This window comes from Nelumbo nucifera, chromosome 5 (assembly GCF_055504915.1).
Source record: "Nelumbo nucifera cultivar China Antique chromosome 5, China Antique-T2T, whole genome shotgun sequence".
Taxonomy (NCBI): Eukaryota; Viridiplantae; Streptophyta; class Magnoliopsida; order Proteales; family Nelumbonaceae; genus Nelumbo; species Nelumbo nucifera.
In genome coordinates, this window is record NC_142653.1 from 54,669,883 (window position 1) to 54,695,970 (window position 26,088).

Consider the following 26,088-nt stretch of genomic DNA (forward strand, 5'->3'; position numbering starts at 1 on the left):
AGAAGAGACACGAATTTAGCTATACAAACTAGTGAACATTTAACTATTCCTTTTTTTATGAACTTGAAAACTGAAATGAATTGAACTACCCTATTAATGCACCCAAAACTAAAAAAAATGTCAAAACAAAAACTCATGAAACTATATATAAAAATTCTAAATTAATGCAGAATATAGGTCGGATTGATTCATTTAAAATAACAAGGATGGGACTGTTAATGGAGATAAGAATAGCACCAACTAAAAAACAAGCTACCTAAACAAAAACTCATGATGCATATTTAATTAGTTTTTAGAGGTCCTACAAATTCATCTTCGAATGCCACTTGACTACTAAAAGGAACAAAAAAGAAAAGAAATGAAAAAAAAAAACATTGAGACCAAATGCAACCCTTCAAAGAGGAATGATATCATTAAAAGCTAAGTGAATCATATGATCAAACTAAACACCTAATTAGTGGATGGAATCAGGAACACACGATATGAGAAAATGAGCAATACTAAGTTTCAAGAATGAAGTGTCCTACTAAGCAGAATTTATCAAAGGTTTAAAAGTGAAAGGTATATAAAAGTTCTAATGCAGAACTAGAAATAGTTAAAAAAAAAAAAGAACTTCAATGCATAAGACAAATCTAAACAAAAATACAAAGTTAACGATAATGCTAAAGTGTCTACAGTGAGAATAAACTTAAATATGAGTCTAAGAATTATCAACTACTTTACATGATTTAAAAGATGAAATATAAGAGAAAGTTCTATACTCGTAGGCGTTCACATGGTTGGAAATATGGCCTGTTTGGTGTAGAAACGATATATGCTAGGTCTTCAACATTTTTGCAATAACTTTAAACTTCAAGAATGCTTCAGCATTCTTCTTTAATGTACCTTGACCTAGGGAGGTTTTAAAACTTTAGACATGTATGGGGGACTCTAGGGACATTGGAGAGTGAGTGAGAAAGGTCTTGGGATGTGAAAGGAGGTATTCTCTAAGCTAATGGAGGTAGAGTTTTTTCATGAGTTTGGACATGGGTTAGGGAAGCTTGGAGCTGCTTGGGATGTGAAGGGGGGTAATTTCTAGGCTAATGGGGGTAGAGTTCTCTCCTTAAGCTAGATTGTCTTGTCTAGAATGTGAGAAATTGATGGTATTTATAGATTTTTGGGGAGGATTCTAGGAGGGAATGAAGGGTCGAGATTGGGAGACAAGGGAGATCAAAGGCTGAAGTATAAAAGGGTTTTTGGAGGGAGATTGATGGAGAGAATGGGCTGTCAAGACAACTTTGGGAGAGATCCTCTCAATCAATCATGACAATGAGTGGGAGATTTTACCAATTTACCTGAATTGGACATTTCGAGTTTAGGTGATTGGATTGATTGATTGATTGGAAGCTCCTAGCTGGTCAAATCTTGGATTTTAGAATGATTCTAGAGGATGGAAAAAAGGTTTGGTCGTGGGATTCCCTAGGCTCAAAGTTGTAGTAAAGGGGATTCCAAACGGAAGGCCCGAATTGAGTTTAGCATCGGGTCTCAAGATGGATGGGTTAACGGTGTCAGAATTGGATGATCTTGGTACTGTTGGATTCGGAATTTCGAGATCTATCCATCAATGGTCCAACTTTACAAAGAAACCCATGATGTCATAATTGAATATTAAATATTTAAAAAAAGATAGAACATGGAAAATGAAAATGTATAGAATTTTGTCGAGAACATTTCTAATGTTATACATTCATCATATTATATAAAAATAATTGTTAAAATAAAAGTTATTTTTATTTATGATAGAAATGGAATACAAAATTTAATAATAATAATAATAATAATAGTAATTGTTATTTGCTATAAGCATTAAGTTTATTTTTAATCATATTGTTACTTTTGTTAATTTTCAATTTCTATCTTAACTATGCTATATCTAAAATTAAAGTAATTAATATAAAGAAAATTTTCTCATGAGCAATGCATGTGCTTAATTACTAGTAAATGTATGTATGTATGTATATATATATATACTTCACATATATAGAAGTGACAACAAGGTGGGTATGGGATGGGGCACCCCCTCCCCCATTCCTGCCCTTAGCCAAAACCCCCTACCTTGCCCCTACCCCATTGCCACTGGTAGGGCAGGGGGGATAGGAAATCTCTGACTTTTCCCACCGTGAGGCATCCACCCAAAAATATATTAAACCTATGAATATTTTGCAAATGGGATTATGGGATACTAGGATTTTGGGAATTTGGGGCAAATGAGATTATGAGAACCTCAATCACCTTATATATATAAGGGTATTTTACAAATTAATGTTAAATCTAGGGGTATTTTAGTAATTTACTACTAGGTTGGGTGTGAATTATATACAAACTTCATCCTTGCCCCACCATTGATTCAAGGTAGAAAAATTCTCCCCAACCCTACCCTATCCCCATTAGGGGTATAACTTGGGTAGTTAGCTTTGGAATTTTGTCAAAACTTGAATTGGCTTGACTTGAAACCCAACCCCGAAGTAATGTAAAATATTAACTTGGGCCAACCCAAGTTGCACCCTTAGTCCCCATTTAGGATTGAGGAAACCCCACCCCATTATTGCGATCCCTACACATATGCGCAACACATGCTCTTACACTAGTACATGTGTGTAGCAAAAATGGTTTGGCATCTAAATTGGTTTTTAAAATACTAATGGTCAATCCAATCAAATTAATGCCTAAAGAAGTTTTGATCAATCTTAATCTAATCTCTATTATGCTTGGAGATGAGTAGTGGAGTTAGGAAAATAAATATACTAAAATTTTCACATGGTGGTCTAGGCATAAAGGGCAAGGGAAATCCAAACAACCATGCATACTGCATAGATGTGCAAATGGATCATATTAAATTTGGACAAGGGTGTATTTGGATCCAATTTGATTAGAATTCAAGAGATCTGAATTTGATTCGATATTTAATGGATATTTAAAAGTTGAATTCCAATTCAATTCATTTGTGTATCTAGATATTCGATTTGAATATGATTCAATTCAAATATCGGCATATCTATATGAAGGCAACATAAATTTATAAAGTTAAATATGAAACAAAAAATATGTACTATAAATAAAAAGAGATAAGTTGATCTAAATCCCAAAATCTACTTAATTTTAAATAATTTTACACTAAATTTTAAAAAGGGTCTTTATTAGGTTATATCTTATTCGATTGTATCAATCAATATTTGGATTTGATCCAATTAACAAATGGAAGACATTTTCAGAACCATTCAACCCAATTGTAGCTAAATTAATTAAGGGATCATTTGGTTTGTGAGAATAGGGGTCTAGAATCAGATTGGAATGGATCATTCTAATTTCAATTGTTTGGTTGAACGGAATCAAAATTTCATTCCCATTAATAGAATTCCCTCATTTAAGGGAATGGCCATTCCCTCCCCTCCCTTGGGAATGAAATCCCATTGCAGCTTATTCCAATTCAAATTCATGTTTAAACCAAACAGATTATGGGGGTAGACCATTCCGATTCCAATTCTAAGGGATTTTGATTCTGATTCTAATTGCAAACATTTGGTTCATAGAATAGAGGTCTAGCATTGGAATTGGAATGGTCCATTTTGATTCCAACTATTTGGTTGGGTGCATGGAATTGTAATCTGATTCCCATTACCACTAGAATGGCATTTTACCATTCCCCCATTTGATGGAAATGGTCATTCCCTCCCTCTCTCTTGGGAATGAGAATCCATTTCAGTCAATTTCAATTCCAATTCTGATTCCGATTCCAGCCTCTAAACCATATAGGCAAGAGTACTAGACCATTCCGGTTCCAATTCCAATTTTGACTGTGAACCAAACCAACCTTAAATAAAAAAGTATTTGAATTTGACTTGAACATATCAAATTGAAATTCAAAATTTCGAATTGGATTAAATCCAATCCATTTGCAGCCTTGACCACACAAAAAATTTACTTCATTTATTTTCCTCTCTCTCCTCACCCTAATTTGATCCAACTATTGAACATTGAAATTTGAGTTCAATATAAAATGCAATCGAATATAGGGATACTAGAAGTTTGATTATGGTACAAAAAATATATGATACCCAAAAACTAATAACTAAAATGGGTGTATTGGATTGGGTTAGGTGAGAGTTGAGTACCAACCCACTAATATTGACGCCACCCATATTTAAGTATCTTAGTGGGTCGCAACCCACCCAGACCTTCACTAGTCCATAGACCTGTTCATGGGCTGGGCTTTGGGCCTGACATTACATTATATCGGGCTTGGGCTTTAGGCCAAGCCCATTCAAATTTTGACAAAAGCTAGGTCCAAGCTTGGCCCATGATAGGTCTACTCACCATATTGACCCTCTTATCCACTACACTATTTTTTTTTTCAAAATACAAAAAAAAATGTAGGAAATACAAAATTTGGTAAAAACTAATAAATTATACATTTTAGCAAAAAAGAAGAAATTTCAAAAATATATATTTCAATAAAAAAAGTAAAAATATGTAGAAAATATATAAATTGATACAATATGCAAAAAAGTACATATTTCAACCAAAAAAGAAAAGCAAAGTTGATGAAAAATTCAAAATAAAATTGTGATTTACATAATAATTTTCAATCAAAACCCTTCATTGCATCTTGGATTACCATAGAAATAATATATTTTTTTTAGAAAATGATAAAAAACTTTCCAAAATTGCAAAGAAAAAAACACAAAGATCAGAAGACTTCAAAACCAATCCAACGATGGTTGACAAGAAGATGGCAAGAAATTGCCATGCTTGTAGAGTCCTCAACTAGTTTCGGAATGAAGAATTAAACAGTCACTCCAATGGCAAAGAGGTGCTTTGCTCCTTGGGGACTACTATTAGAACCATTGGTTTGTAATTTCTCATTCGAGGTCAAAGAAGCTTGAATAGTTTTGTGAGTATTGTAGAGCTTAACAAAAGGGATGAAGGGTTTTAGCTTGATGAGAGAGAGAAAGAGAGTAAAAATTGAAAGAAAGAGTTGAAGAATTTGAATCATTGATTGGTTGGATTAAGGATACCGGAAATAGACATGGTGATATGATGAAAGGGAAAATTCTTGTCGATAATAGACTTGAATGTGTTGAGGAAGAGAACAATTTAAAGGGGAGTTGGTGGTTTTATGGTGGCATTGAATAGGGAAGAAGGTGTTATACTGTTATGGACCTTTGTGTTTATTGGGCATGTCATACCAGCTTGTTCCATAAAAGATTCTGCAGGAAAATGTGTAGGAATAAATGTGCAGGATATCCGGGCTCAGGTTAATGATGGGAAAAAGGATTGCATCAAATGGTATCAAAGCAAATCAATTCCCAGGACTTAGTTTGGAAGGAGTACAAATACAAATACATAGAGTGTAAAAGCTTGTCTTTTACATTATTTTGTATGTATTTGCACAATACATATTTGTATTTATACTCCTTCCAAACTGATGAGCCTAGGGCATGAGAATGTTTCAGTTAGACCTGTTCATGGGCTGGGTAGCCCGATGGCCCGGCCCGCACCCCGGTCGGGCTTGGTCATGTAATTAGGCCCGCGGGTCTGACCTCGGGCCTAACACAATAAGCCCGACTGTGTTACGGGCCGGGCTCGGGATTTGTCAATAAAGCCCAGCCCGGCCCGACAGCATTATATATTTTATAAAATATATAATATGTATTTTATATATTATATAAAATATATAAATAATATAATATTTATTGAAATACATATATTTATAATTTAATATATACATTTTTTTATTTTTTTCTTTATAATTTCTCTCTCTCACTCTCTCTCTCTATTCAGCCACTTCAGCAGTAGTAACAACATGGGATAAATTTCGGGCTCGGGCCCAGGCCCGGGCTTCGGGCTTTTTATGAGGGCCGGACTTGGGCTCGGGCCTTAGAAAAATCAATTAATATAGAGTGAAAGCCCGGCCCGACCCGGCCCATGAAAAGGTCTAGTCCCAGCTTGAAGCTTGTCTTAATAGACTCGAAAAGGGTTAGGAACATATCCTAGCCCACTTAACAGAGATTCACGGCGGATAGAGAATGGATAGGAAAAATGAGTAGAAAATCCCGACTGAACCAACGATGAGCATCGGAGGAGTCACTCCTGTTGTTGGTGCACCAATAACCGAGTTGTTCAGTCACTTCAGCTCATTACGGGCGGGATGTGGCTTCAAAACCTATAGGCTCCATTGATATAGCGACTGCGGGGTCTCTAATCCTCAAAGGGATGATGATGGATCAATATGATACGGTGATCACCATTGTCACTACTATGATAGGAACATCCCTCATTGAGGAAGTGGGTAAATACATTGCTCCAAGCAGCCATGTCACTAGTCATTCTCACTTTGTACAAGTCACCACTCATACACCAGACAATTGATTTACTCTCACCTGCGTTTGGAACAAAGAACTCTCTGTACAAGACCTCATTATCTCAACCATCAATAGAGCCAATCACCACTTCATGGGCTGCACTGTAGACTCTTCCCTTGTGACCTTCACAGTTGACAACCATTCAAACATATTTGACTTGGAAAACATCCATGTTCAATCTGTGCAAGTTATCAATTAATGTGGTACATTGCAACTCATTGATAGCTCCTCTGGTACATTGTCAAGGAATAGAGGATCGATGCCACCAAGATGTCTAGATGGATGCAGAATGATGATGCTCATTGATTATAATCCTTGTCAACCACTCCATGATCAATTGTAACAGCCATCAGCCATATAAGTGAAACCCATCAATAAACAAGGGCATTACTGCATTAGAGGATTAAACATTTTTTTCTTCCTTCTTCGACATCCTATAGATTGCTGAAAACCTTCTTCGAGCGGATCTCCAACATTATAACTTGAGGGTTGATATGTTTCAGTTTCTGGAAATTAGGGGTGTCCATAAAAAATCGAAAAACCGAATCAAATTGAGAAAACCGAACCGTAAAATGCGGTTAACCAAATCGATCGGTTCGGGATTTTTGAAAAACCGTAGGACTGGTTCAATTTTCGATTAACCTATAAAAAATCGGCGGTTAACTGAACCGACCAGTATATATATTTTTATGTATATTTTATATATATTTTTAATATATGTCACATATTTTTTGTGTATTATATTATAAATATATATTCATTATATATATAAATATATACTTATATTATATTTATAATGATTTATTTATAGATATATTATATATTTTTTCAAATATTTATAATATATTATGTATCATTTATTATTTATTATATAATATTATACATATATTTGAATAATATATATTATAAATATAAAAAAAATGAAAAATCAAACCGATTGGTCAAAAACTAAAATCGGAGGACCGGTTAACCGGTGGTACCGGTTCGGTTTCGGTTTGGAGAATTGGAAAAACCGGTACCACCGGTTCAGTTTACAAAAAAGTGTCATGGTTTGGTTAACCGAACCATGGACACCCCTACTGGAGATAGGAAAAGGATCGCATCAAAAGGAGAAAAGGGTTTCTCTAGTTTGAGGACCAAGGAATTGTTTCTTGATCCCATCTGCGTGGTTTGAACACAACATGTCATGGCCTTTTTTTTCCAATTAATTTGTTTCCTAATTAATTTGCAAGGGAGCCACCACTCTCTTCTTTATTCCCCTATGATTTGAAAACAAAATACATGAAAAAAATAAAAATTAGAGATATATAGAGATTAAAAGGCAAGACGAGACAGGCGTAGAAAAAATTGGAAAGAAGAAGAAGAAGAAGCTTTAAACCTGAAAATGAGATAAAAGCTTTATTTCTACAAACTTCAAACAAAGTGGAGGTAAAGATTGGAGACTAGAGGCACCATAACATAAGGTTGCTATGCTGTGGTTTTAGTCTTTGATTCTTTTGTGCAAGGTTTTCAAATGGTGAAATGGAGGTAAAGGTTGCAGTTTGCAAAGAATGAAATCAGAGAGCTTGGAATGGGTCACTTGATCCATACTAACCCACTACTCAAATGGGTAGATTGGGTGAAACAAATGGGTTAAGGTCAAAATTGACAATCCTATGATCAGGGGTATCATAAAAATGATAACCTATTATCTATTAATCTAATATTCATCAAAATTTATATAAGGGTTCTGATTTGTTAAAATTCATTTACTATCAAACCTTCTTAACATTATAAACTGGGGTTCAACTATAATACCAGAAAAATCTTATAACCAATCAACCCGTATCATAGAAATGTAACCAATTAATATTCATCAAAATTCATGGGGGGGGGGGGGGGGTGGTGGGAGAATTGGTCAAAGCTCTTTGGATATGGCATCATAGATTTACTCTAAATATTGCTGTTCTACAATCAAGGGGGCAAGGGTAGGAACAAAGTAGGGTCACATAAGGTCCATTTGAGCAGTTTTCGAGGCATGAACATATTGAATTGAAATTTTATTTAGTGCCCATGGTTGAAGTATAATGGCTTTTGGTTTTGTAAGCTGGTCCCTACATATTTGTTGAAAGATTAGGAGAGCCAATTAGTCATTTGAAGGGTTGTATGCTTCAACATCTTTAAAATAGCTTATCCATAGTGGGTTGAATCAATTGAATCAACTTAGCTGAATCTTCAGTTCGGCCCTTGCAAATGGGCTCTTACTGACTCATAACTCAACAATTTACATTGAATCCGAATATTAATCAGATATAGCTTTTAAAATCGAGTTAATTGGCCCATTTGGGAAGGTTTAGCTTTGATATAGGTGCTTTCACAAAGTATACATGGGATCTCCTCCCAACAAAAATTCTGTATGCACCCTGTAAGCATTGGTATCCACTTGCAGGAACATCTTCCCATGAATTCAACACATGTACAGGAGATATTCCCAATGTGTATGGACGTCGGTGTTTCAGGGTGTATGCAAAATTTTGTAGAGAGAGAATCCAAGCCCTTCATTGTATTGTTTTGGCTAAGGTTATATTTGGTTTGAAGGAAGAGACCCTTCTTTTCCTTCAAACCAAATACAACCTAACTGAAACTATATTTTGAATTGGGATTTGCTACACCAACCTCATAGCCACATCCTCCTATGTATTAGGAACATCTCCCATGAATAATTACCTAAATACGCGAAATATTCCTAATGTATGATTGAAACATGTTGTGAAGTTGGTGTGAGGAGCATATCCCAATTATATTTTAGGCTATAAACATAGCTCTTTGGCTTGCCATCCAGACTCCTCAAAGAGTTCTCCTCACACCAACCTAATGATGCCTCCCAACTCCACTTGGGGAACATTTCCCATACTTTGTGTTATTATTCATAGGGAGATATTTTGAATACACAATGGGATAAGCCTTAAAATCAGTGTGAGGTGCAATATGTGAGAAGTAAATCCCAATTCTTCGACGGCATGCCGACTTTCAAAATGCAAAGGCACTGTGTGTAAAATCCCTCCCAAACGGATGAATTTGGCTTCCATCAAGGCAACACCCATTTGAGCAGTCTTTACAACCTTGCATTGAAAATATCTCCACACTCATATGTTTTATTTCATGGGAAGATATTCCCAATGCAAGGGTGCAAGAGGCTGTTGGGATGGGAATTCACATATACGCCCCCATAAACGCCTCACAACATATCCCAACCGTGTAAAATCCCTCCGCTGACAATTTGGGGAGATGCTCCCAATGCACGCTGAGATGTGCATGTGGGGCGCAGATCTGATCTCCGCTCCGATAAATATATTATTTCAATCCAAAATAATCGGATCAGATCTGCGCCCCACATCGGGGTCGGACTTTCGGAGCCCATTCACAGAATCACAGCCCTACCGGCTACTACAGTCATTCCACTCAACATAAACACCAGAGGAAAACAGAGGGACACGCACCAGCGAGGAAGTAGTTGAGCTTTGAGACCTCCGCCTGCCTTCGATGCATTCGAGAAGAATAACTACACAGACAGCAATCTAACCTTAACTACCTCTTCTTCTGCATTTCCACATTTCTTCGATCTTCTTCAATTCCATCTCTCGCCAAGAAAACAATGGCGGGTTTACTCAACATTGGAACCTCCTTCATCCCTTCTTCCTCCACCTCGAAACTCCTCCGATACCCTAGCTCTTTGCCTCCAGCTAATAGAAACAATCCCTCCAATAGAACCCTTATCCAGGCCAAGATCCGGGAGATCTTCATGCCTGCATTGAGTTCGACGATGACGGAAGGGAAGATTGTTTCCTGGGTGAAGTCCGAAGGCGATAAGCTCGCCAAAGGGGAGAGTGTCGTTGTTGTCGAATCCGACAAGGCTGATATGGACGTCGAGACTTTCTACGATGGCTACTTGGCTGCAATCATGGTCGAGGAGGGTGGTGTGGCGGCTGTTGGATCCGCTATTGCTCTCCTTGCAGAGACTGAGGAGGAGATAGCTGAGGCCAGATCGAAGGCCAATTCTTCTTCTTCTTCTTCTTCTTCTTCTTCTTCTTCTTCTGCTTCTTCGTCGACTGTGGCTTCGAAGCCACCGCAGGAGAAAACCCCAGAAGCTGTAGCTTCAAGTCCTGCTCCGTCTCTATCCAAGCAAGCTTCTGCGCCTTCTGTTGTTGCTGCATCTTCAGTTCATCCGGCCTCTGAAGGGGGAAAGAGGATTGTTGCCTCTCCCTATGCAAAGAAGCTCGCAAAGGAGTTGAAGGTGGATTTGGGTTCTCTGGTTGGGAGTGGACCGATGGGGAGAATTGTTGCCAAAGATGTCGAGGCGGCTGCTGCTGCTGCTGTTTTGACTGAGAGTCCAAAACCAGCTGCTTCTCCTGCTCCCTCCCCTGCCAAGGTTTCTACCACCCCGGGCATTGAATTGGGTACTGTTGTCCCGTTCACGACAATGCAGGGTGCTGTTAGTAGAAACATGGTTCAGAGCCTCACGGTGCCAACGTTTAGAGTTGGATATACAATTACTACAGATGCCCTGGACCAACTATACAAGAAAGTAAGTTTCTCTGATCACCCATAACTTCTTTTTCTTAATTAGGAAATGGTAATGAAATAATCAATTCGTTTGTAATTTGATGTTGTTTTCTATTTTAATGAACTTGGCAATGTTCCAGATTAAATCAAAGGGAGTAACCATGACAGCATTGCTTGCAAAGGCAACTGCACTTGCTTTGGTCAAACACCCAGTTGTGAATTCTAGCTGTAGGGATGGTAAGAGCTTTACATACAATAGTAGCATAAACATTGCTGTTGCTGTAGCTATGGATGGCGGGTTGATCACACCAGTTCTTCAGGATGCTGACAAGGTTCTTAGCGCTCTGATTGACTAGCTGAAAGTTTTTTTTTTTTTTTTTTTTTGGGGGGGGGGGGTCATTATCTGGCTGAAAACCGCAACAATTAAAATTGTTTCTAATTCTAAAGGAACTTCTTTTTCAATGGGTTTTCGTAGCTTGATATCTACTCATTGTCAAGAAAATGGAAAGAATTGGTTGACAAGGCCCGTGCAAAGCAGCTGCAACCTCATGAGTACAATACAGGTAAGACTCGTTACATGTTCCCTGCTTTACCCAAGTAATATCTCTCTATCCCCATTGCTCGTTTGCTTTCATGATTTTTATCTGCACGGTTCATAATTTTTTTCCTCACAAATAGTCTTGATGCTGCCTTTTCTTTTTTGTTTTAGAAAGCAGTTTCCGGTAAAGAAAAGAAACTATGGCTCACTTCTGATTTTTGTGAAAAGTCAGTCATTTTTAGGTTTCCATGTTTGATTAAAACTACGGACTAAGAGAACACAGTCTTGTTTCTGAATCTGTTGGCTCACAACCAGTGTTAGCATGTTCACCATGCTTTAGTTTATTGATATCTAGTTTTAGACACTGTCCAAGTTAGATTGCATTTTGCTTTTTACTACAAGGACAAATTCTTTTCTGTAACTTACTACCTTAGTTGTTCTACCATATGCCCAATATAGATGCAAGTGGCAGTAGAACACATAGTTTGCAAACATAGAGTTTAACTAAGTTATTTTTAGCAGTCTGTCTCTGCAACATCATTTCCTTGTCACATTTCTTTGTTTTTTTCCATTTTAAGCATCAATGTAGAAATTATGGTTTCAAGGTTCCTTATTGAACTCTATGAGTAAGGAGGCTAGTGAAGGAAGTTAGTTTTTGGATGGGGTTCTTGTGGCTTGTGAGCTTGTGGATGCTGGAATAAGGAGTGGAGAAGCTGGATTCTTATGTAATATTGGCCTAGAAAAGAATTATGATCATACTAAGTGGGGTTTCCTAGCATAAGTAATGAATAGGATAAACTTTGGAGAAAAATGAAGCCGGATGCTTGCCTGCATGCCTTCAATGTATTTTTCATTGTTGATAAACGAATATGGATCTCCTATTGAATATTTTCATGCTTCAAGAGTCTTGATGCAAGAGGATCCCCTCTTCCCATGTTGTTTGTATTGGTGATTAAGAGTCTGGATTTGGTCCCAATGGCTATTGCAGTTGTACATTGGGAACATCTCTCCATAAAGGACAAGGGAAATGTTCCAAATGCACGACTGCAATGGCCATTGGGACTAGATCCGAATTTGATGATTAAGGCCCTGTTTGGCGCATCTTTTCACGTGGGCTGTCGGCTTTTTAGAAGCTTGGCAGCCCGTGTTTTGGTCTTTTCCCGCTTGGTTGGGAAAAGATCTAGCTGCTGAAAGCTGCAGCCCTGAAAAGATGCGGGAAGCCCATTTCGGGCTATTTTCGGGAAGCTCCAAATGGAGCTTTTTGCCTTTTTTTTTCAACTTGTCTCCATGCAGAAAGACACACGAATAGACACGCCTTAACCAAACGGTCTTCAAGCTGCTAAGATTTTGATGCAAAAGCTCATATTGTCTTTTGACAATCAAAGCTTCTAGAAGATCTTTCAAAAAAGACTTGCCAAACAGCCCCTAAATGAAGTGAGGCTGGTTGGAGATTTCAATTTAGGTCCTCATAGACTTAATGTCACAATTCTACAATATGTGGATGTTAGTGGAAAAAATATGGTAGATTTCTCACATAACATGATTCAGCCAGTTAGACAGTAACTAGGTTTTTAATATTTGGGTAACTCCAGTTAAGGATGTTGTAGAGTCGGCTAAAGAGGGGTATTCCAGTCTTTTCCATTTAAGTAATGTGTTATGTATATGTCCCATACATATGTAGGGGCATTTTTGACTTTATATATTGTTTTGATAAATATAAATAGATGGTCAACTAGGTGAGACTCTTTGTCTTCTCTGTTCGACACTTTTCTCTTCTTCTTCTTCTTCTCTCCCTTCTCTCTCCTCTCTTTTCTATCTTAGTTCGACTGGACTTCTTTCACATGGTATCAGAGCACCACTAATAAAGGAAGATTACAGCTTCAGTCAATCAACTCTTCCTCTTCTTTTTTATTTTTCGTTTTTTTTTCCTGGTCTGCGCAATCTGGAATAGGTGGTGGAGAAGGTTGTGGCGAACTCCAAATAATATCTGTGGCAATCCATTCGACAGTCCAAGGGTTATGGTGGCTTGATTACTGGTGAAAGGGGGAGAGTGCGACAGTCCTATTGAAAGAAAGAAAAAAAAACTCTTTTTTTTGTGGACTACTGTCACCATATGTGATAGCTGTGGTGGTCGAGTGGTTATTGTCATGGTGGTCTAAACCCTCTAATGAGCAGTTTCAAGAGGGATTTTCTATGGTTATAAAACTGTCTATTCACAATACAATAGTGTTCAAAGTGGCTGAATGCATGCTTGGGCAAGTTCATGGTGGTTACGAGTGTGTTGGTGTAGTGTTCGAAGAACAATAGTTGCAGTGTTTGGAACTGAATTATTATTATTATTATTATTATTATTATTTTGTGATGGGTAGAACCAGCTTTGTAGATTGAACTGGCATTGATGGATGATGTGAGTGGTAACCAGAAATCGAGTGTAATGATTTCCTCTGATTTTTTAAGTGTGTAGATGACATCCATCAAACTCAATGGTGAAAACTACGTTCCATGGGCTAAGTCGGTGGAAGTATTTCTTAAGGCTAAGAAGAAAGTGAAACATGTACAAGAGGAGAAACCTATTGCTGAATCTCCGGGTTTCAATGATTGGAAGCAAGAGGATGCTCAAATCATGACGCAATTGTAGAACAGTATGGAGCCTAAAATCAGTGTTAACTTCATGTTTTTAGATGCAACAAAGGATATATGGGAATATGACAAGAAACTCTATTCTGGACAAGACAACATTACAAGGGTTTATCAGCTTTATCAGGAATACTTCAATTTGCAATAGGGAAATCAGACCCTTGAAGAATATTATGCAGTATGAAAAAATCTTCGAAATGAACTTAATGTCTATCATCCCTTAACTTCGGATGTCAAAATTTAGTAACAACAAAGGGAGCAACTAGATGTTACCCGGTTCTTGGTGGGGGGCTGAAAGCAGAGTATGAGCCTGTCAGAGACAAATATTGGGGGGGGGGGGTCTGCTCTCCCTACTCTAGAAGAAGTGTTTGCTCGTTCCGTAGGATATCTCTTAGTCCCACAGAGAGTAGCATACCTCCTGACAGATCAGCACTTGTTGGCACTCGAGGCGGTTCTTATGGGCATAGAGGAGGTGGTCACACAGTTAAGGGAGGCCGTGGTAACCCTATGGTTGGTCGTAGCAGTAGAGGAGGTTGTGATTCAAGGGGAGGCTGTGGCAGAGGAAGAGGAAGCACTACTAGGAAATGCACACATTTGTGGGAGAGATGGACACACAGTTAACTTCTGTTATGATCTGCATGGCCCGCCATCCACATAGGCTAATCATGCAGCTATTGGTGGTAGTGAAGTCAGTGATATTCAACCAGTTGATCCAACACCCTCTACAGTCACAACTACTTTTGGGAAAGAGATGATGAATATTCCAAAAGAGGAGTATGAGAGATTTCTTCAGGCCACTTCACATTAGAATATTGCCACCCTTGCTCATTTAGGTATGGCTTGCCTAGCATCCAAACTTTCACCTTGGATGATTGACTCTAAAGCCTTTGATCACATGACCAGGTGTGTTTTCCTCCCTTTCTCCAACCTTCACATCAAATAATGTTACCCTTGCCAATGGATCTACTTCCCCCCCATTTACGGTGTTGGTAATATTAACACAACATCTCTTTCTTTGTCTTCTGTTTTATATGTCCCCAAGTTTCCTTTTAATCTTTTGTCTGTTAGTAAACTAACCAAATCTCTCTATTGTTCTATCACATTGTACCCTTCCTCTTGTGTTTTTCAGGATCTAACGACAGGTAAGAAGATTGGTGGAGAACATGAAGTTGGCGGATTGAATTACCTTGACGGTGGTGGTTCTACAATTGCACTTCAAACCTCTTTGACTCCTCTTCAGTGGCATTGTAGACTCGGCCATCCATCTCTTAAAGCTCTCAAGCTCCTTGTTTTGTCATTGAGTCGTCTGTCTTCTTTGCAGTTGAGTCGTGTCAGTATGGGAAACACCATCGGGTTTCCTTTAGTTCTAGAATTGATAGTCGTATGTGGAGTCCTTTTGATTTAATTCATTCAGATGTTTAGGGTCCAATTAGAATTGGGTTTTATAATGGTTATAGATATTTTGTTATCTTTGTTGATGACTGTTCAAGAATGACATGACTTTATTTAATGAAAGAAAGAAGCAAATTATTTTCCATTTTCCAAAAGTTTCATGTTGAAGTGCGTACACAATTTGGTATTTCAGTTAAAATTCTTCGTTCCAACAATGGAAAAGAGTATTTTCTTTCTTCATTTCAGCAGTTCTTGGAACAACATGGTATTATTCATTAGACATCTTGTGCCCACACCCCTCAAAAAATGGGGTGGTTGAGAAGAAGAACCGATATCTACTTGAAACAACTCGGTCTCTTCTTCATCATATGAATGTTCCTAAACGTTTTTGGAATGATGCAGTACTTACTGCGTGCTTTCTCATTAATCGCATACCCTCGTTCATTCTTGATGGTTGTTCTCCGTTCTCAATCTTATTTCCCACTTTGTCTCCATATCCCCTGACTCTCAGGATCTTCGGGTGTGTGTGCTTTGTTCAGAATCTTGGTCCTGGTCTAGACAAGTTGGATGCATGCTCCATTAGATGTATCTTCCTTGGCTACTCTAGGGCCTAGAAAGGGTATAAATGCTACAATCCTATGACTCGGAAATCCTTTGTTTGTCCTGATATTACATTCTTTGAATATGTCTCGTACTTCTCAGGTCCTGATATCCCTCCTTCTCCCAAAGAGGTTCATCTTCCTCTTTTGGTTGGCAATTCCATTCTTGTTGTTCCCATTGTGAATAAGTCTCCACCTTTCCCAATGTAGGAACGTACTGAAAGACCACCGTTCTGTCAAGTGTATACTCATCGACAGAGACCAACACCTCCACCAACTTTTATTCCGCTTGTAGATCCAACTCCTACCACACCCGAATTGCCTTCTGATCTTGACCTTCCTATTGCATTGTAGAAAGGTAAACGTAGTTGCACTTCACACCCCATATCCAATTATGTTTCTGTATCTCACCTTTCCACTTCCCATCGTGAGTTTATTTCTCTATTATCCTTTGTATCTACACCTAAGGATGTTTAGGAGGCTCTTACCTCGCCAGGATGGCGAAAATCATTGGAAGAGGAACTCTCTGCTCTTCATCACAATCATACATGGGAACTCACCAATCTTCCCCCAGGTAAGCATGTTGTTGGTTGTAAATGGGCATATACTATTAAGTATCTATGAGATGGGAGAGTGGAGGGCCTAAAGGCCCGTTTAGTTGCAAAAGGGTACCTCAACTTTATGGTGTAGACTATGTAGAAACCATTTCCCTTGTTGCGAAGATTGGCTCAGTACGTGTGTTGATTTCCTTAACTGTCATGCATGATTGGCCTCTATTTCAGCTTGATATTAAAAATGCCTTTCTTCATGGTGATCTTCTAGAGGAAGTGTACATGGAGCAACCACCAAGGTTTGTTGCTCAGGGGGAGGATGGTAAGGTGTGTAAGCTCAAGAAGGCGATCTATGGGTTCAAATAGTCTCCCCGTGCTTGGTTTGGAAAATTTAGTGAAGTAGTGAAGGAGTTTGGAATGAGACAATGTCAAGTTGACCACTCAATATTTAGCTATGACTCTGAGGCTGAGAAGATCTTGCTAGTAGTTTATGTGCATGACATAGTTATAACTGGTAGTGATAGAATTGGAAATGATAGACTAAAGACATTTCTACAAGATCACTTTCAGACAAAAGATCTTGGAAAGTTGAAGTATTTCCTGGGTATAGAAGTTGCTAGATCAAAGCAAGGCATAAACCTATGTTAGCGGAAATCTGCTCTTGACCTATTGGAAGAAACAGGACTACTAGGTGCTAAACCAGCTAAAACTTCCATGGAACCGAATGTGAAGTTGGGAAGTGATATATGTGAATTATTTGATAATCTTTGAAGGTATAGAAGGCTAGTGGGAAAACTGAATTATCTAACTATCACTAGGCCTGATATCTCATTCGTTGTCAGTGTGGTAAGTCAGTTTATGTAGAGTCCTCGAGTGCCTTACTGGGACACTTAGGATTGTGCGGTATTTGAAGGGGGCTCTAGGCCGTGGGTTAGTACAAGCCAGGAGGTGATCTTGAAATAATTGGCTATATCGTAGATTGGGTTGGTTCAGTATCAGACAAGAGATCCACTACAAGTTATTGCACATTTCTTGGAGGAAATCTAGTGACATGAAAGAGCAAGAAGCAAACTGTGAGCAGTGCAAAAGCAGAAATCAAGGCCATGGCACACACTACATGTGAACTAGTGGTTGAAGAATCCGCTGTAGGAAATCGGGTTCTCAATAAGCAAACCCATGAAACTATACTGTGACAACCAAGTTGCAATTCACATCTCATCCAACCCAGTTTTTCACGAGAGAACTAAACACATAGAGGTAGATTGCCATTTTGTAAGGGAAAAGGTCCTCAATGGTGTCATAAGCATAGAGCATGTGAGAATAGGTGATCAGTGGGTAGATCTGTTCACAAAAGGGTTGAGTTTGGGAAGAGTGAGCTATATATGTAACAAGCTGGGATTATATGATATATATACTTTCTAGCTTGAGGGGGGGTGTTAGAGTTGGCTAAAGAGGGGTATTATAGCCTTTTCCATTTAAGTAATGTGTTATGTATATGTACCATACATATGTAGGGGCATTTTTTACCTTGTATACTGTTTTGATAAATATAAATAGATGGTCGACTGGGTGAGACTCTTTGTCTTCTCTGTTCAACACTTTTCTCTTCTTCTTCTTCTCTATCTTCTCTCTCTTCTCTCTTTTCTATCTCAGTTCGACTGGACTTCTTTCATAGATGTCTTATAGACATTCTCTTAATTACGTCTCTCTAGGGGCAAAGACAACCTTTTGATTCGGACTAGTGTAAAATAAATGAATGGAGTAGATTAAATAGATTTTAACTACGAAATTTTCTATTGAAAATTGTGATATGCATTCCCTGATTCCCTCCTTGATTTGAGAGAAACGAAAAGAAATAAATTCTATATAACATTTAAGTAGGGAGCATAATCAGCCAGGTTACATGAACAAGGCTGTAGATGGTTTCATCCCCCATACAGAATCAAGATTTTGTAGGAGTTTATGAATTAATGAGGTGTAGGGAACCATAATTAACTAAGTTTCATAAAAAAGGCTGTAGATGTTTTTCTCCCCCACAAGATGAAAAATTCAACCAAGTTTCATGAGCAAGGCTATATATGGTTTTTATCTCCCACATAGAATTTAATTAGCATTGGGTAGGGAGTTATAATTAGCCAAGTTTCATGAACAATTTGTAGATGGATGTTCTTACTGTATAGAATTAAGTTTCTTCAAATAGAGACAAGGAAGAAAAGACTAGGGCTGCAAACAGATTTAATCGAATTAGAATAGCAATTATCCAAATTTGATTAAATAAGAATAATGTGACATCTGAATTTGATTTGAATTTGACAAATATGTAGGTTTACTAATTCTAATTTGAATCAATTAAGTGAATATTTGATTTGAATTTGGTTCAAATTCAGATGGAGTCCACTTGTATATTTAATAATTAATATTACTGATTAATGAACGTTGATAAAAATTATTTCATACTTGCATGCTTCATGGTTGAACAATGAACAGTTGAGTCCTGACTTGGAATCTGTTGGATCAAACAGGAAAAACAATTTAGTTGATTAGTTGTTGGCTTCTCACTCAAAGTAGTATTAATCATTTAAGAAGAAAAGAAAGCCTGCAATTGAACAAGCCATTATACATTAGTCCATGTATTAAGAAAAACAAAATACCCAGATCTGTGACAATTGGTGAAAATCTCGGATAAGAGGTAAGCATAGTTGTCAAGGCAACGCCTAGGCGACAAGACACCCTTTGAGGCTCGCCTCGCCTAATTGCCAAGCAGTTTTCTACTTCCTACTATAAAATACTTTTTTATTCATTCTTTTTTGAGATTATAATTATAAAATAGACATTATTAAACTAAAGTAATCATTTTGTGTGTTTATATACTAATTTCTTTTTATTATTTTCTTATTTATTAGGGTTTAATCAACACAAACATTGCTAAATGCTGTATTGAACCCTCAAAGACTTAAAAACCTGAACTAATAAGGAAGAACTTAAAATTTTATCTAATCAGCACATTTTCCTGCTCCTCCTCCTCCTCTTCTTCTTCTTCTTCTTCTTCTACTACTATTACTACTACTACTACTACCGATACTTTTTATTTTCTTCTTTTCCTATAACAAAAATAAGGGTTCAGCCCCTATATTTTTTGAATTTTATTTTCCTTTACCTTTTTTTCTCATGAATATGTTGATTTTCTATACTTCAATATGCAATTTATACTTTTCTTATGAAAATCATGAATAATTATTAAAGAAATATGGTTATGGTACCTAGGGAACTACCCTAGGATCTATGTTTTAACATAAAAAAATCCATCGTCTAGGCGACAAGGCTCTCCCCAGTTGCCTAACCTCGCCTTGGCACCTTGAAAACTATGGAGATAAGCCAGGAAGATTTCCAATGATAGATGAATCATAAGCTTGAGCAAAGATATCATTCCTGGCGCTGTAAACTCCATACTCTGTAGGGTTTTAGGGTAAGGATTTGCTGGTTTGTGTAAGCAGTAGAAGAGAGAATAAGCGAACAGCAAAGGAGTCAAGGAGTGGATCATGACAAGGACAATATCTTGGCTGAAAACTTAAGATCTTTTTGTGAACTATTCCTTTGATGATTTGAGGAGAAATTGGGCAGCCATGGCATCCACAGCTTCCACAAAGATTACTCTACTAGCAGAATGGAAATCTCCCCTGGAAGGTGTGGTAAAAATGAAGTCGGAAGCAGTCAAAGTAATCCAGGGTCCTCGGGTATAGGAGGGATTCTAAACAATAAGGATAGCAACATAATATCTTTATTCTCAAGACCAGTGGGAATTGGTGACTCTACAAGGGCTGAGATGCTAGCCATGGTAGAAGGAATACATGTTGCACTGGAGGACCTAATAGTTGAAGGGGACTCCAAGGAATATGTCAGTTTTCAGGGATCTTTTGAAGAAAGTTCATTGTCTTACAAGGAATATGTCAGTTTTCAGTGGGTCAGCAGATCGGCAAATGCCATGGCTGATTGTTTGGCTAAACAGGGGGTATCAAGGGGCATTCTGTTATGTGCTACCTTATAATTGTAATTCAGGATATAGTGTGTGCTTAACTGCTTAGCTCTAAAGGGAGGTAACATCTCGTGCCTCCTTTTGTGCTGATTGTACACCTTTTCTATTCTAGGCTTAATAAAATACCACTCATTTATCAAAAAAAAAGCCTGATGGCATGCATATAAAGTTTTGAGTATGAGTGTCAAGCCTGTAATCAGAATCAAGTCTGTATCTTAACATTTGCTACGACATCAAACCTGTAACCTGGTTTTCTGGTAAGGTGAGTGAGGATTTTATGGAGCTGAGACTACAACTGGCATCAAAAGTCTGTAGTGGGTCAAGCCTGCATGTAACTTTTCTCACTAATAAAAAGATTCACTACAAGGCTTGGGTTAACAGAAAGCAGATGAGTGAATGAATCCCTTGAGTCAACATATATCAACTGGCTTGATTCAATCAAATAAGTTTCAAGTGCGCCCATAAGGTCAGCATGGTTTTCATCAATGGCGATTGGAAATGGAAACTTATGTTCCATGATTGTTAGCTGTGTAGACATGAGTGAGTCAAACTCGGGAAGATAACTCACTCACTCGGAAGATGAACAGTCTTTACCTTCTAAAGTCTACATCTCTAGCATGCATTACTCCAATATACACATGGTTGCAATATTTGTAACTGCAAGGCATGACATGTTCTTATAACTGGTGGCAATACCTTCCCTAATCTATTGATTAGTCATATACTCCACTAAACAGTGAAGGTGGCATTTCTTTTGTGTGGTGTAAGAGTGTGCCCACAAAGGTGGCATTTTTTGTTTGGACAGCCTACTTGAACAGGACTCTGACTAGGGATGATATTCTGGAGAAGGGTATGCTGCTGGACACAACTGCTTGTGTGCTTTGTCAGAATCATACTGAGTCAGTCAGTCAATCATTTGTTACTTTATTGTTGTTTTTCCTATGACATTTGGATTAAGGTCAGGAACTTGTTTGAGGTAAATAGTTGTTGCCCTGAACCAATAGCAGATTTTGTGAAGAGTTGGAGAGTCAAAGGCCTCACAAAAGAGGGAAAGTTGGCGTGCAACCTGACTCCTGCTGCTGTTTTTTGGTGCATATGGCAGGAGAGGAATGCAAGGATTTTCAAGAATCAGCGCAGCTCTTCAAACACAGTTTTTCAGGAAATTTTGGGGAAAATGCTCTCATGGTTAGCAGTAAACAGTGTGTTTAAGGACAGAAATTTTAGTTCTTTTTTTGCTGTTGGGAATCTTTTTGTAAATCAGGGTTTGGGGGTATAGTTCTGCTTGTTCAGCTTTTTTGTAAATCCCTGTGTACAGCTCCTTGTTGTACATGTTTTTTGCCTTTATTGAATATTATACTTTACCTGTTTTGAAAAAAATAGAAAAACTGTGGGACATCTAGAAGAGAATTTAAGTCACTTCTATCATCCCTGGTTTAACCGACTAATCCAACCAATTTGGTTGGGCCAAGAATTCTCAGCTTTTACAGCATATTTGCATCTGCCTACCATTTTTTGGCTCGACTCAGGTATTCCATTATCATTTCTTGTGAGCTATTGACAATGCATTTGTATCTTATAGTTGTTCTGGTGAAGCTTCCTGAATGATGAAAATCTTATCTGGGAATAGCTTGGGTGACAGCTATCAAAGGATTTTATATCCAAATCAGATGGATTAGGAGAATAGCTTGGTTGACAGCTTAGCTAAGCAAGGGGTTCAAAGAAACAATATGTACCTTGTAATCTGCCCTTTATTCTTCCAATCAATAAAATTTCTTCTTTGTGTTGCTGATAAAAAAATCCTATCTTGGAATGTCCAAGGGTGTAACAGCCCTAGGACTTTAAGATTCTTGAAAAGGATCTATCACATTCCTAACCCGGACATTGTTTCCCTATCAGAAACTATGATGTCTGCAAATAAATGCAAGTTATTGGGTAGAAAACTTCAATATTCTGAATACTGTGGAGTGCCAATGCAGGGACTGGCTAGGGGGTTATATTGTGCCTGAAAACATAATATGGGATTGGATATTTGTTTCAAAAGATGACTGATAGTTGCAAACATATCGGTGGGTCAAAATGAGGGAAGGTGGTTGTTGTGTTTAGTTTATGGTCATCTTGGTCAGAAGAAAAGACCTAAGTTCTGGGGGAATTTTTTTGCATTCATTGAAGATCATTCACACTAGATGATGTTGGGGGATCTGAATGATGTAATTGATTGTGATGGTTATCAAGGGAGTAGAGAGTCCTCTAATAAACATCCAAAGCACTTCAAACATCAATTTAGTCTCATATGCTCAAACTGATTCAAATGGTGGGTAACCGTTTCACTTGGATCAATGGACAAGGGGGAAAAAGGTTAGTAAAAGAAAAGCTTGACTGTGGTTTAGCTACTCCCTGGTCATGCTCTAAGAACTTGGAAGCTAAAATCCAATCTTTCTCCTTCGTATTTTTTGGACCATTCTGTTTTAATTTTAAACATAAATCTAACTATTGTGTTTGGTCCTAAAGAATTTCACTTCCTATGTGGGTAGAGGAAGATGAGTGTAAAAATATAATTGAAGAGAACTGGCCTTTCTTGTTTAACAAGAATGGAATAGACCATCTCATACATAAGTTGAAAAGATATAAGAGGAGTTTAAAGATTTGGAACAGGTCTAGATTTAGGGTTATAGAAGAAAATTTGAAACAATTTGGATCTACACAAGTGCCATTCAAAATTCTGAATTGAAACAAGGAGTTGGAAATTTTAGACAGCGTATGCCCTTAGCTCCAATAGATGTTGTAGTTGACTTTTATTGTGAATAAAAGTGCAATTTTTTATTCATGTGTCATGTGGTGCATTTATGCAAATTACCCTTGTACTACATTTTAGGATTGTGTCATGTGCTACTGGTTTTATTTTTTTAAGATATCATAGTCAGCATGCAGTCTAAATGTTCTCAACCAGTGGATAAACTTAGGTGGTCTAATCCTGACAAGGTCAGCATTCTCACGCTACCTATGTTATGGTAGGTCTCAACTAAAAGGGTTATGACCCAAGGTGTGAGAATGGGTGTTTACCTAAAACACTTGAAACATACTAGTTTCAGATTGTTCCCGGAACTTTGTGATAGTTTGAACAACTGAAGCATCATGTGATCCTTGACATGATAATATTACTCCGTTGGGTATTAGGCAGAGCTACTTTTTTGATATGCCAATTAATGAGATTCTTCTGGGATCAACACTTGGGTATGTTGGAGCAGGTATTTGAGTTGTTTGGGCAAGTGATCATTGTGATAGGATCAATTACTTTGTCAGACAGAGAATATCTATGAACATACTCTCTCCAATGGAAGGACTAAAGCTATCGATGGTAGATTTTAGATCGTCTTGGAATCAGTTTTTAAAAGTATATTATATTATAAATAGTTTATTTTAGAAATGGTTTTGCAAATCATTCTTTCCTTGGATCCATTGTAAAGGAGAGTATGACATTGGGCTGTGTTAAGGGAATAAGTCCTCTCTGATTCCTAATGTTATATTATTAATGGTTGAAAGATCATGTTGCAAATGTTGGGCCCAAAACCCTGATAGACATAAATCAGATTTGGACCATTGGACTTGGGTTATAGGGTGGCTGAGACCCATGGTTCACAATATCAATGATATTTGGCGAAATATTCCCGATATATCTCCATTTGCTAAGTGTGATACGAAATTTTTCAGGAATCTTTTTTTTTTCCCAAATATCCTCGATATTTTGCCAATATGTTGGCAATATTTGAAATTTCATTGATAAATTATATATTTAAAGTTTAAAATTTTAGAGTATTATTAAAACTTTTCAATATTTCATTAAAATAATCATAATTTTTTTTTAAATATTTCCTAAAAGAACAAGCAGGGAATTAGTGATTAGATATTTTACTAAAAATATTTTCCATCATCTCCCAAAATGTCATGCTAGATTCCTGAAGTTTCTATTTCTGTAACTTCAATAATTTTTTCCATTCACTGCTATAAATTTCACACAGAAAATTTGCTTCCTGTGAGCTATTTTTGCTTGCTTTTAACCCATTGACCATGTTTTGGAGTCAGGAACATAAATTCCTAACCTCCAACCATGCACATATGGATGGAAACTTCCTCCTTCCCTCCAACTACAGCTTCGTCCCTGAATGCCCTTTGACTATTGGTTTTCCTTTTCCATTTTTTTTTTCTGAATATATGGTTGATTTCTTGTGGGTGTGTTATTAGATCGCTGGAAATTGGGTAAAAGTTCACTGATTTTTTCTGTGAATATTCCATTATAGCTGGTTTACCATTTCAAGAACCTTATTTGTTGGTAGCTAACTAGATCATTTCATTGGTTTCCAGGGACATTCACTCTTTCAAATCTTGGGATGTTTGGCGTGGACCGTTTTGATGCCATTTTGCCTCCTGGAACTGTAAGTGATAACTCTGAATTTTTGGACAATTGCCTCTTTAAGTAATTCACTCAAGCAGGCATTACAAATTGGCGATTAAATTTCTATGTTGATTCATCATGTGATTTGGATTTGACTCAGGGAGCAATCATGGCTGTTGGAGCATCTCAGCCTACTGTAGTTGCTACCAAGGATGGCCGGATTGGTATGAAAAGTCAGATGCAGGTGAGGATGATTAGACATCTTATGTAATGCTTCTTTATCACAATAGACTATCTGCAACAAGTTCTTACATGGAAAAATTCATTCTAAATTTTGCAGGTAAATGTTACAGCTGATCATCGTATCATATATGGTGCTGATCTGGCAGCATTTTTGCAAACTCTGGCAAACATTATTGAGGATCCTAAAGATCTCACCTTCTAACTTCGCTGCATGGGGACTGAATTGGGTCATATTGGTTTCTGTTATTCAAGATGATCTTCTAATGTTAAGGCTGCCATTATCAAGTTGCTTTGTTGCTGATGTGCAATGGTGACAGAATAGACTTATTTTGTTAGCATCAGTCCGTTGGCAGTTTGAACAGGAATGAAGAGTGGAGTTTTGACAAGCAATTGATGTTTAGATTCTTTCTCTTTTTCCTTTTTTGAAGCCCTTTTTTCACTTGAAGTTTTAAACAATCAACATTAGATTTTCCTATTCCAATCTGTCTTATCTGTATGAATGATTCATGCCACTTTAAGGTTAATTATTTTTTTCTTAATTATACTCAGCATTGAATGTAGAGCATAATCCACGAGTGGCTGGATCCAAAAAGCTTCAATATTGGAGGGTAATTCCCTTACCATTCTGACTTTATTAGAACTTTACATATTCAGATGTTCTGCTATCATCTTCATTTTTGAGGGTGCAAGTTTGCCCCTGCGAATCGTACTTGCTCTAGAAAATTTTCCATCATGAAGATAGCGGTTCTCTCCATTTGCTCT

At 37.5% G+C, this 26,088-nt stretch overlaps 1 protein-coding gene across 1 annotated transcript; it reads left to right on the forward strand.

Moving 5' to 3' along the window:
- The first annotated feature begins 9,792 nt into the window (after positions 1-9,792).
- On the forward strand, positions 9,793-25,865 carry EMB3003 (2-oxoacid dehydrogenases acyltransferase family protein). The gene is made up of 6 exons (XM_010258043.3): positions 9,793-10,965; positions 11,084-11,275; positions 11,419-11,506; positions 25,053-25,123; positions 25,244-25,327; positions 25,424-25,865. The coding sequence occupies exons 1-6, from the start codon at positions 10,036-10,038 to the stop codon at positions 25,526-25,528; spliced, it is 1,470 nt and encodes a 489-aa protein (XP_010256345.1). The 5' UTR covers positions 9,793-10,035; the 3' UTR covers positions 25,529-25,865.
- The last annotated feature ends 223 nt before the right edge of the window (positions 25,866-26,088 follow it).

Excerpts from the sequence above, each read along its gene's own strand:
- EMB3003 (XM_010258043.3), top strand. The coding sequence starts at position 10,036 with ATGGCGGGTTTACTCAACATTGGAACCTCCTTCATCCCTTCTTCCTCC. Across the intron at positions 11,276-11,418 it reads TTCTTCAGGATGCTGACAAG|CTTGATATCTACTCATTGTC; the intron begins GTTCTTAGCGCT and ends GGGTTTTCGTAG. Across the intron at positions 25,328-25,423 it reads GTATGAAAAGTCAGATGCAG|GTAAATGTTACAGCTGATCA; the intron begins GTGAGGATGATT and ends TAAATTTTGCAG.